This window comes from Solanum tuberosum, unplaced genomic scaffold (assembly GCF_000226075.1).
Source record: "Solanum tuberosum cultivar DM 1-3 516 R44 unplaced genomic scaffold, SolTub_3.0 scf00216, whole genome shotgun sequence".
Taxonomy (NCBI): Eukaryota; Viridiplantae; Streptophyta; class Magnoliopsida; order Solanales; family Solanaceae; genus Solanum; species Solanum tuberosum.
This window is the reverse complement of record NW_006239143.1, coordinates 740,597-753,173: the sequence shown is the minus strand read 5'-3', so window position 1 is coordinate 753,173 and position 12,577 is coordinate 740,597. Positions and strand designations below refer to the sequence as shown.

The following is a 12,577-nucleotide window of genomic DNA, read 5'->3' as shown; positions in this document are numbered from 1 at the left end:
CTAAGGAATGAAAGAAAAAAATAAAATAAGAATAAGAAACTCAAATAATGATAATCAAAAAGTCAAAAAAATAATTATATCCGAAAAAAATTAAAATATACCTTGAAATTTGCTAGAAAAATCATATATACCCCTAAATAATTTTTTTTTTAAATCAAAAGTCAAAAATATAACTTTAAAACTATTTTTTCACTTCAGTTAAATGAAGGGTATATGTGAGCTCATTTTGTAACGGTAGGGGTATATGTGAGCCGTTTGTATAACGGTAAGGGTATATATGAGCCACTTTCATAACGAGGGGCATATCAGCTCCAAATAGCAAAGTTGAGGGGTATATCAGGCCCTTTTCCCTTATTTTTATTTTTCTTACAACAACCATTGACACCCATTCATCAAATGACATATAAAAAATTGGCTCTGGAGAAAATCATTCAGTTATAATGAAATGTCGTTATGATAAATGATGAGCAACTTTCACATATAACAAACACAAAATTCATATTTGTATGTTATAGCAAAGTTTGCATAATTGCGCTCCATAGAAAACATATATATGTATAATTTGCTATACATATACAAAAAAAGCAGTTGTATAATTCGTTATACATATACAAAGAAAGCAGTTAGTATACAAAAGATCAATTGTATAATTTGTGTATGTATAAAGTGAGAAAGAGAGAAAGGCAAAAAAAAACTGGGCAGAAAAATATTTGTATTGTATAATTATAAGTGTATAGGACGAAAATATATGTATTTGTATTTGTATATATAATTTTCTGAGAGTGGCGAAAATAGCAATAGTTTGCTATATGGTACAATTAAATCAAAGTGTATTTATAACATTTAATTTGAATTAATAGTTTGCTATTATATACAATTTTCCCATAAATAATTGATATATCGATGTTAAATATAATTACAAATGTAATGTTTGATTGCACAAGGTAATTACATAGTCAAATCAAAAGTGCTCATTTATAAAAACTTAAAAGGACTAAAATAACTCAGATGATATTTAAAGGGGCCATTTTAAATTTATTACCAAAGATAAGGACCATTTTTGTCATTTTCTCTCTCAACTTCTAATGATTATGTGGCAAGTGTTAGGTGGTCCTTACTACATTAGTACATTATATTCACATTGGACTAGTCATGGTCCAGCTTTTGTGGGCCAATAGCTATTTAAAAAATTATTTTGTATTAACTTCAAGTAGTTTATGAATAATTATGTAAGCTTTATTTTATAATTGAAGCTGAAGTTCGATTTGACAATATTAAGAAATATATATTGAGCATACTCTATGAAGCAATAATTCAATTCATGTGAGACGTTATGACAATTGCTATGTTCAAGGTTTGGTATTTAGAATAAAACGGATGGTCCAACTCTATTAAGTATTAATATATATATATCATGTGAAGAAATTGAAATTCGAACCTAATTAAACTCTCGAACTAACTAATTCATACGATGAAGATTGTTTAAAATCTTATTAGAAGACAATAACACATTGAAGGTATTGGATAGTAAAACCAAATAAAGGAACAATTCATCGGTAGGGTATACTTTAAGCGACACCAATTTCCTCTCTAGTAGTCTATCTACCGGAAAACTTATCTATGGATTAAAAAAAATGCATGAAGAAATCAATATCTAACAATGTGGACAATCAGTGGCAGAGCCACGTGTACTTGAGGGTGTCAATCGATTATTCTTTCGTTGAAAAATTATATTGTGTAGTTAGGTAAAGATATATTTTTTTTATTTTTTTTATTACATGTATACTGATACCCCTTAACTTCTTAGTGAATTTAGTACTTCTTTATATTTTGACATTTCTTAATAAAAATTATAGTAGCTCCATCGTTGTGAACAATGTAATACATATAAAAGTATAATTCTATATGCTCCTTGTATTTTGGCTCATTATTCTTTTTGAAATGTAGTTTCCATTTTATAACTATTGTGGCATAATACTTGTAATACTATAGTCCAAAATTGTACTAGTATAATATTTTTATGGTGGTGAGTGTGTTTGGTTAAAGAGGTAAATGCATGATTGGTTAATGAGGATAACTTGTCTTCTTTTTCTTGTTTTCTTGTATTCTTTTTCTTGTTTTAGTCCCCTTGATGTGACTATAGGTATTCAAATCATGTGATTCAGAGGGTGTTTTGATCGGCTTAAAAGTAGATCAAATCTACTTTTAGTCAGATTTTTACTTCTGGAAGTGTTTGACAAATATAAACAATAACTTAAAATAAGTTAAGAAGTCTTTGGCAAAACAAAAAAATACTTAAATTAAGTTTAAAATGACTTGAGAAGTGTTTCATACAAATTCTTATTCTAGTTCATTTATCCTAGTTACCCGTTCTAATTCCGTATCAAGATCATGACTAATGTTTTCACTAACCTCAAAACCATCACTAGTCAATTCTAGTGTATGTTGAGCATACTCAATCTTATTAAAGTAAATTTATAAGATATAATTAGTATCGTGTATAGTCTAGGATTATATAAAGAAATATATAATTCAATTCATATGAGACATTATGGCAATCTCTACGCTCAGGATTATGTTGGATATTAAGAACAAAAATGATGGTTCGACTATATTAACATATATATCATGAGAAGAAATTGAAATTTAGACATAATATAAACTCTAAAACTAATTCATGAGATGAAGATTGTTTAAAATCTTATAAAAGATAGCAACATAAACACATTTTTGACACATCGAAAGTATTAAAGATAAACAAAGAAATAATTAATTGAAAAAATATACTTAAGGGGCACCAATTTTCCCTCACAATGCTCTAGCTATAGGAAATCGATCAATGGATTAAAAAAAAAAATGGATGAAGGAAGAAATCAAAATCTAACAATGTGGACAATGAAATACACATAAAAATATCGAATATACTTCATGTCCCTTGTAATTTGGCCCATTATTCTTTTTGAAATATAGTTTCTATTTTATAACTATTGTGGAATAATCCAAGTAATACTATATTCCAAAACTGTACTAGTATAACAATATTTTATGGTGGTGAATGTGTTTGGTTAGAGATATAAAAGCATGATTGGTTAATGTGGATAACTTGTCTTCTTTTTCTTGTTTTAGCCTTGATGTGACTATTAGGGATTCAAATCATGTGATTCAGTTTGGCTTGTTTGGTCGAGGAATAAGTTATTTCACTTTCATTGTGTGATAAAAATAATATTATAATTCCTGGATAATTAATTTTTAAATAAAATTTTATAATTTATTCTAATCAAATATATATAAAATAAATTCATTATATAATTAATTTCAGAATTAGTTATCATTTATCCCTCGTGTCAAACGAATACTTTGCTAGCAAAAAGATGCATACCATAAATTAAGTATATATGTCATTTGTGCCACAATATTGAAAAATTGAATCAAACACATCATTTGTGGACTTTTTTCCCCTTAAAAAGCTTATTTTAAACAACATAATTTTTCAAACATTATATTCCTCGATTTCTCATCAATCTTCTCATCTAGAATCTATAAGAAATCAAGTGCTCACTTATGTTCTTTAATTTATACATAAACTATCATTTATAAAAATATTCTAAAATATTGGGGTTGGAGTATTATAGTGAGAAAAACATTGAATGAGGTCAAAGTTGAAGCCAAAGTGTTTTCTTCCATCCTAACTACTCCCTCTGTTCCTAATTATTTGTTCACTTTTTTTTTTAATTGTCCTTGATTACTTGTCCATTTTGACAAATCAAGAAAAGACAACTTTTTTTTTTACCTATTATACCTTCAATTAATTACTTTGAAAAAGGTAGAACTTGTTGAAAATCGTAAGTTTTTAATGCATCTACTTCATAATTAATAGGGGTAAAATGGTAAACTCACTATGTCAATAATTGTTTTCTTAATAATAGGTGCATCAATTCAAAAGTGGACAAATAATTAGGAACACGGTGAGTATATATTACGAAAGTCAACAAACTTGTGTTTTTCTTCTTAGAAATTCTTGTCTCTTTCACACTTGTTTCTTATCTTTCAATCAGAACAAACCACTTAGGGGTCGTTTGGTAGGGAGTACTAGAAGAAATAGTCCAAGTATTATGTGTGGTATTATTTAGTACTATGTTTGATAGAAAATTTTGGGGTCTATGTATAATCAATCCATGGATTAGTTATGCATCCTACATGGAATTATAGGGTGTATAACTAATACCTTCCATTTGGTGGTATTAGTTCTAATACCATGGGACTAATCTATGTAAACACAAAAATACCCCCTCAAATCCTTTTAATCATTTTGTTTATTTTCTTGATTTTATGTTTTATATTTATACTAATAAATTTATTTAAATAAATTAGCTTACAAATTTTATTATTTAGATATAATTTTTGTTTCTAAAATATGAGTTATTTAATCTATTTATTATTAATATAAAATATTATAATCCGACTAATATGCTAATGCTGATGTATGAATTTAAGAACAATTCATAAGTCAAATATTGCCTCTTAGCGGAAGTCCATTGAACATTACACAAGTAGTCTAAAACAAGAGCATAAATATATATATATAAACATCTCGAGTATAAAAATAGTTTAATTTATTTTGCTATATTTATTTATTTATTTAATTTAATTTTATGATAAAGAGTTTTTTTTAAAATTTATTGATACAAAACAAAGTTCAATAAATTTTCTCTATAAATTATTATAGTTGTGTGACCTTTTGAGATATTAACTCCAATTTATTAAGATGACAATTATTTACTCTCAAATAATTTAAGTGAGAAAATAGTGAACATGACAATAACATTTTTATTCTCCAGCTAGTTAAAATGCTATAAAAAAGTAATATTGTCCGTCAATTATCTACCTTGACCCAATTACATGAAATAGAAAATCCAATAATAACTCAAGGGTATAATTGGAAAGAATTTTTTTGTAGAGTTTTAAACCACACACAAAACTAGGTAAGAAACAATGAACCAAACACTTGATAAAAATAATCCCTGCATTTACTAATCCATGCATTACCAATCGCTACATTACTAATCCCTGCATTATTGATCTTTATACCAAACGTCCCCTTAGTGTTACTGTATTAAGAAACTATATAATTCAAATGTATCCTTGGCCTCATGTATAATTTAGCTTGGGAAAAACTTCATTCGAGAGATCTGATTCAGCAAAAAAAGGATAATAACTAGTTTTTGGGGTTAAGTTAAACCCAAAATTCATTTCTTTGTGATAACATGTGCTACACTAACATTAATACATAGAAATTAACTAGATAGAGACTTGCATTTTTTCTTGTAGTCAATTATAGTATACTTTGCTTTGTTTCAAGAAAGACAAATCCTCATCATATACCTCATTTCCTATACTTTGATATATGTGAAAGAGATTGGAAAGGGACTTTTAAATGAGATGAAAGTTACTGTTTAAACAAAACAAGCATGAGCCCAGTCTAGCCAGCCCATCAGCCCCATGGGAAACCTGAAAAAATTACTAAAACTTACTAATTTGAATCATTTAAATCAACAATCAATGTGTGTTGTGGATACATGAGAAGGGGAAAAACATAGTCAAACACACAGCTCTCTCTCTCTCTCTATATATATATTATATTGAAATGTTGTTTTCAGATTAATAACAACTCTCTCTTCAATACTTGCAGTAATAAAAATTAAGTCATATACATGAATGATAATGTTTTTAGGTTGGTTATAAGTATATATATACCCCACTGTAAAAACGTATCAATAAAATTTGTGGCCTAAAATCAAATCTTAGTAAAAATATTTTTTTATTCTAGTGACATTAAACTAAAGGTACGTGTGACATACTACAAGTAATATTCTTTGTATCTTAGCAAGTGTGTGTACGTTGACTGTTTCCTATAGACCCTCGTCTCAAGTAAATTATTTTCCAACATATTACTGGTTTCTCTATATATAAATAACTCAATTCCATTCTAGATTCCTCTCACACTCCACCTTATAAAATATAGTAAAAACCAAGCAAGAGATTGAGAAGAAAAGATGTCAACATTGAACAACCATTTGTTTGAACTCCAAGACACAATTTGCTATGTGCAATGTGGATATTGTACTACAATATTACTTGTAAAATTCAACTTTGTTTCTTTATTTATTAATTTTAGTTACTACTAAACTCATGAAATTACTTCTTAATATCATCTCTACATATTTTAATTTAAAAAATATATATTCAGGTTAGTGTGCCATGCAGCAGCTTGTGCAACAAAATAGTAACAGTGAGATGTGGGCATTGCACTACTCTCCTCTCTCTCAACTTGATTAAACCTTCTCTTCATCTCTTTGCTTCCTTCAACCAAACTCATAAGGTTAACTTCTATACACTGACAGTGTAAATTATTTTTATATTATTAAGTCACTTAAAAGATAACTATATACGATTGTCTCATCTGAAAGAAAAATAAGATAGATTACCTATTACAACATGTTAAAATTAAAATATTTATGTATACTATCCGTGTATATAAGTTAAATTCGTCTTTTTTGCTCCGATTTTAGCAGCCAAAGCCGCCAGTTGACAAGGAGGAAATTGATGATGCTAATAAGAAGAATGCAAAGTCAGAAAGCCAAATTATGACCTCATCAGATGAAGAAGATCAATTGGAGAATAATGTTCTTCCTCTTAATCAAGTCGTTAATAAACGTAAAATTTCATTCTTCGCTCCATCCTTCCTATTTTTTTTTAATTTTGTGGTATGTTGTTCCGCCAACAAAGAGCGAATAAGAATCAAAGTTCTCTATGGTGATGTCAGAATTTGTATCTATTTAGTGGTCAGGTCAACCTGCTAGTTTAATTTCTTTGATCCCACTCGATCTTCCTTTTTCTTAATTATTTATTTATTAAGTATGTTACTCCTAATAATTATAACGACATATATATATATATATATATATATCTAATTAATCATACTACTTTTTTTTTCAGCTCCAGAGAAGAGACAAAGAGCTCCATCGGCTTATAATTGCTTTATCAAGTACATTTTCAGTTTAATAATTATCCTAATTAATTATTTTAAACTCATAAATATTATAGACTAATAATTATATTATTTTATATTAAAATTATTTGCCAATATTTTATTTTTTTAAACAGAGAAGAGATCAAGAGGCTGAAGACTCTATATCCCAACATGACTCACAAGCAAGCTTTCAGTACCGCAGCAAAAAATGTAAGATATATTTTTATTAATTTACCCTTAATAAATATCTTGAAAAAGATATAGTTGTTAAATCGTTTTTTCGTTATATAAAATTTTCTTAAGTTAAATCAGGGTAAAATTGGAAGAACGTCATTAATAAGTTGTTGATTATATGAAACACCATCAAATCAAAAAAATAAAAACACCAATTATTTTAAAACTGAGTGAATAATTTCCACCCAAGATCTTATTTTCATTAACCTAGATGGAAATCTAATTTTTAAATAATTAATTGATTTTGATTTCAGTGGGCCCACTTTCCACCAAGTCAACATAGAGGAGGCTGTAGTGTTGGAGACAGGAAAATGGCAAAGGTACATCCCTAGCTAAATGAAATTGGCAATTAAAATTTTTGCATAATGATTGAAGAAACCTATGTGATAATCCATAAATGGACCAACAAAAGTACATTCATATAATAAGCTAATCCTAAAGTTAAAACAAAACAAAAAATGGCTAATAGAAATTCGAACTTTTGAACATATCAAATCAACTGCGGAATTTTTCGATAACTCTTAGTTAATCTATCGCTAAAAAGTTTGTAGCCAATTTTTTATTATTATAACATGTCGCTTAATTATGATATTAACATGAAATATTTATTGTTTAGCTACGAAATATGCATGTCCGTCGTTGTTAATTCTTTATTTTCTAGTAGTAGTGATTATTAGCACCAAAAAACATGACATGCACTCATTTACTCGGTTGGGATCTTATATTATATCATGTTATTTAACAAATAATAGTTAATCTTTACACTGTCAACGTATATAATTACGAAGTTACGACATGTTCTATGCTAAAAAGATCATTTCTTGATAAACATAATGGTATTTATGACAATGATTTTGATTGGATTGAATAGCTGCCCCAACCACCATACATATCAAAGTATTAATAATATTTCCCTTAATTGGTATCAATTTATTCATTCATATCTGTTAAAATTAAACCTTTTATATATAGGTTTCTGCTGCAAGAAACTCTATGGTCCCAAGAGATAGCAATGGTTTAATTCCTTGAAAGAAATGCTTCAAGTATGACTTCGTCTCATGAGTGAAGTGATCTCAATCATTCCGAAATCGAAAAATTGAATTATGTATTGTGTAGCTAGTAGTAGTACTGTTGGTTTCAATTTCTATTTGTGTTAAAGATGCTATTGTCAATTTATATGGTTATTGAAGTTTCTGTTTGCAACTTTTGGAAGTTTGAAAGTAGTCACATATATATAATATAAGATATAATAATAATTTATGTATTTGATGCATTATATATATGGTGTGTGAATTAATCAAATGCTATGTGATGAATCTTTTTAATTGTTTAGATTAGCTTAAATGCAACACTTTAAAGTATACCCATAAACAATTGAAAATATTTAAATATATTCCTAAATAATTAAAAATGTCCAAATATATACAAGCAAAATCAAATAAATTAGAGGCATTTCTAATTAATTCTCTTTTGCGTATAATAATATATACATTTGCGATTAATGATCAGTCATGTCACAATTATAAACGTGCAAAAAGTAAGCACGTGCCTCGACCCCGGTAAATCTTAATACATAATTAGCCTCTTAAATTAGTCGAAATATTTTATTTAAACATTCGAACTAATCATATTTCAGATGAGCATCTCAACTACCCTAATTAAGAGATTCAATCAGACATGTTCAATTCAAATTTTGAAGAAAAAATTTGTATGTGTTTTCTTTTACTCGTATATTAGATAGTTAAGTTAATCAAATAAAATATGTCAATTTCTTTAATAATATGTATCAACATTAACTGGAAAATTTCCGGGTTTACAAATTATTAAGACAAATACTTTATGTTGTTAACTCAACTACCTAAGTACTAATTAATAGGTGTCCAAGAATATTATATACAAAAAAATCATAAATTTAAATTGAAAATGTCTAATGAAAAACTTTATTAAAAATTAAAGTGTTCAATTAATGTCACACTTAATTCGAGTGTCTAAATAAAATTGGATTGGTCATGTATTATCCCTTCTTTTAATGAGTCCTAAACTCACATACATTCCTTAAAGTTCGATTTTCAGGCTCCATAACACACAAAGATTTGTTTGATTTATATTATATATTATATATTATATATTATATATTATATATTCAGAATCTAGTAAATAAAAAAGATTATGATTGAAAACGCTAAATATATTACATCCTGGCTAGAAATCTTGTTCTTCATTCTTCAATTACTGCCAATATTGTTTCCTTCTCCCAAATCTTGGTTCTCTTTGAAAGCCTAACAAATTAAAAATGTTAACATAATTAATTAATACTATATAGTTAAGTATTTCATCGTTAGTTAATGTAAAAATAAGTCATTATTTAGTGTTAATTAAACAACTCATAAATATAAATTAATTACTTAAGGAGGGTACTTGTGTTGATATATTGGTGAAATAAGCTTGAAAGAAGTCCTTGTTCTCCTTTATAAGCTCTCTCCACACTGCAAACATCAAAGTATATATATGGGTCATAATCCAACAATAAAAAAATAAAAAAATCGAAAGAAATAAATATGTTTTATTCAGAGACGAAGATAGGATTTCAACTTTTTAGGTTCTTAATTTTACATATTTAATGAATTTATTAACACAAATATATTGTATGAGCAAAATCTATTGGATTCAGTCGAACTCACATACGGACTATTAACTCTGCCTAATTATATTATTCTCTTTCAACAATATAGTATTTGTCCATAATGGTACTGTCGTACTAACTACAATAATGTTTTATTGTGATGTGTGAGGTATAAAGTATAATAATTTTAGAGATAAAATGTAGGAAAATTTTGTCTTGTGTTTGGTTAGAGGTATTAGACAATCCTGAAATTATTTATCTCACCATTTATACCTTCGTGATGGGATAAATTATCACATATACAAGGTGAAAATAACTTATCTCGAAATAATTAACCCTAAGATAACTTGTTCCCAATCAAACGATAAGTGATATATAATGACCTGTTAGTGTTACGAGTGGGCGGATTCTGGCATGTATAGCTAATGTCTTAATGCATTCATCTCTATCCATCCCAAGCACTAAACACCTCTCTATCATATTTTGTACCTGCCATAATAATATAATTATAAGCTAAGATTAGAAAAATCATGCAAAAGCGTATATTGATTATCATAATTAAAAAGTAGTGTGGATCATGTACACGGACAAAATAACTCGTTAATTCTAAAATATAATCTAAGAAATATGAGCCTATCAAACTAAAAATCTGAATTCGTCTCTGCTTTCGAAATGAACATAGCATTCAAATGTAAATATGAGGGTTGCAACACAAACAAGGAAAAGTAGTGAGGACATACATGAACAAAATAACTCGTTAATACTAAAAAAAAAATCTTTAAAATATGAACTTATCAAATTAAAATTTTAAATCCGTCTCTATCTTCGAAATAAAAAAAGAGAGAATATATATATATATATGAGAAAGGCATACCATTCTAATGTAAGTATGAGGGTTGCAACACAAACAAGGAAAATGGTAGTACTCCTGGTTTTGATGATACATATTTTAGTAACTTTTGAAGGAAATGGACAAAACAAATGAGTAGAATATTTTATTTTAGTCAAGAAGAAGAGAAAAATAGAGAAATAATAAAAACAATAATATTGTAAACAAGTAGGAAAAAAGTGCATAAATAGAAAGATATTTAGAGGGGACTATATATAAGAGAGTGTATTATATTGTTATCCACAAGGTATCTAAGTGAAGGGCCAAAATAGCATATGAAATCCAAACAACACATCAAATCTCATCTTTTAATAGATAAGAGAAAATGAATTCTAAAAAAAAAAAAAAAAAATTTGAAAGATGAAGTTTTGATTATAACAACATGTTCGTGGCTTAGGCTATTGCCACTTAAATTCAATTCATGTTAATACATATTTTCTGCTTCTTTTGGACCCATCAATTTATCTTTGCAACGGTCCCCGCATCCTCATCACCTAAATAATTGCATATGTGAATTTAGTACTATAAGTTATGTCGATGGTGAAATCAGAAATTTCATTAAGCATGTTCAAGATATTTTAATTTATATATTTCGTATAACTTTCTATATATATAATACTATAATTATTTAACAAAGGATGTTTGACTAAATAACTGGCTACTCTTCGCTACATGTGACTACGCCACGCTATAGCGTCAATATAAATATTATTTCATGTTTATATAGTCAGCTCATCCAAATTATATATTCAAATAAGCTTTCTTAAATAAAATATGAGATTTAATCTTAATAATATGACTGAATTTACTTAATGTGCATTCAAAGAATAACAAATACTAATGGGAAAAAGAAAGACTCAATACATGGACAATTCTGTAATTTGCAAGTAAATTTTATTTGTTTTTTAAATAATATATTTATGTTTGGGCATCTGAACATAAATAATCATAAATTGTACCTAGACATTTATGACTCATATTTTAGAAAAATTTATATGTTTGTTCACAATCGTTTATCACGTAGATAAACTAATCACATCTTCCGATTTTTTTTAATTTTATACTAAAGTACACCTTACAAGCATCAATTGGAAAATGCATCAGATTTTACGGCTTATTAAGGTTGTTAATATATATAATGAAAAGATGTGACATATTTTAAGTGGTTAACTTATCAATGTAATAATTATGCTTGAGAATGCGTGTAAAAGTTTCTTTTAAAAATAATAATAATTAAGTCTCTAATAGGCAGTGGCGAATCCAGAAATTATATATTATGGTGCTCAACATTTTTAGCTCAAAAATTACTACTTAAAATGGGTGCTGAATTAATACATTTCAATGAAATACTAATTTTTTATACATAAAATATTACTGTTTGTCACAAAAGGCAGTGGGTGCTTAAGCACCCATTATGCACAAGGTAGATCCGCCACTACTAATAGGAATACTTTATTATATATTAAGATGGTCGATCAGAATATATCATAATTCGATTGTCTAAATAAAACTGACAAATATAAAGGGTTATCGCTAATAAACTTTATCATATTTGCTGGTTATAAGGATTTTTTGTTTAACGACCTTAATTATCGGGCATTGCATGTAAGTTAGTGGTAATTAAGTTTATATTTTCAAATTCCATAATCAATTATTAGCTCTCTGCCACCCTTAATTTCCTCAAATTATTTTTTCCTTCATAATATTCATCAATGTTGTTGCAACAACAACAAACACATTAATTAGCTTTAATTTATTGTTGCAACAACAATAGCCTTTGGATTATTTTCCATCTTGTAGC

The 12,577-nt window shown here is 27.4% G+C and overlaps 2 protein-coding genes across 3 annotated transcripts; one reads left to right on the top strand and one right to left on the bottom strand.

Moving 5' to 3' along the window:
* Nucleotides 1-1,333: 1,333 nt before the first annotated feature.
* Nucleotides 1,334-8,365, top strand: LOC102594693 (axial regulator YABBY 4-like). The gene is made up of 6 exons (XM_015312857.1): nt 1,334-1,354; nt 6,570-6,714; nt 6,997-7,045; nt 7,165-7,240; nt 7,519-7,584; nt 8,237-8,365. The coding sequence occupies exons 1-6, from the start codon at nt 1,334-1,336 to the stop codon at nt 8,291-8,293; spliced, it is 414 nt and encodes a 137-aa protein (XP_015168343.1). The 3' UTR covers nt 8,294-8,365.
* An 890-nt stretch (nt 8,366-9,255) lies between these two features.
* On the bottom strand, nt 9,256-10,939 carry LOC102588171 (uncharacterized). Of its 2 annotated transcripts, none has more exons than XM_006356369.2 (4): nt 10,762-10,939; nt 10,271-10,376; nt 9,683-9,750; nt 9,256-9,543 (listed from the first exon to the last, which is right to left on the bottom strand). In XM_006356369.2, exons 1-4 carry the CDS (start codon nt 10,831-10,833, stop codon nt 9,490-9,492), a joined length of 300 nt encoding a protein of 99 aa, XP_006356431.1. In that variant the 5' UTR covers nt 10,834-10,939; the 3' UTR covers nt 9,256-9,489. The 2 variants fall into 2 exon arrangements, with proteins under 2 accessions (XP_006356431.1, XP_006356430.1); XM_006356368.2 differs by having other exon boundaries at nt 9,258-9,543; nt 9,670-9,750.
* Nucleotides 10,940-12,577: the final 1,638 nt, after the last annotated feature.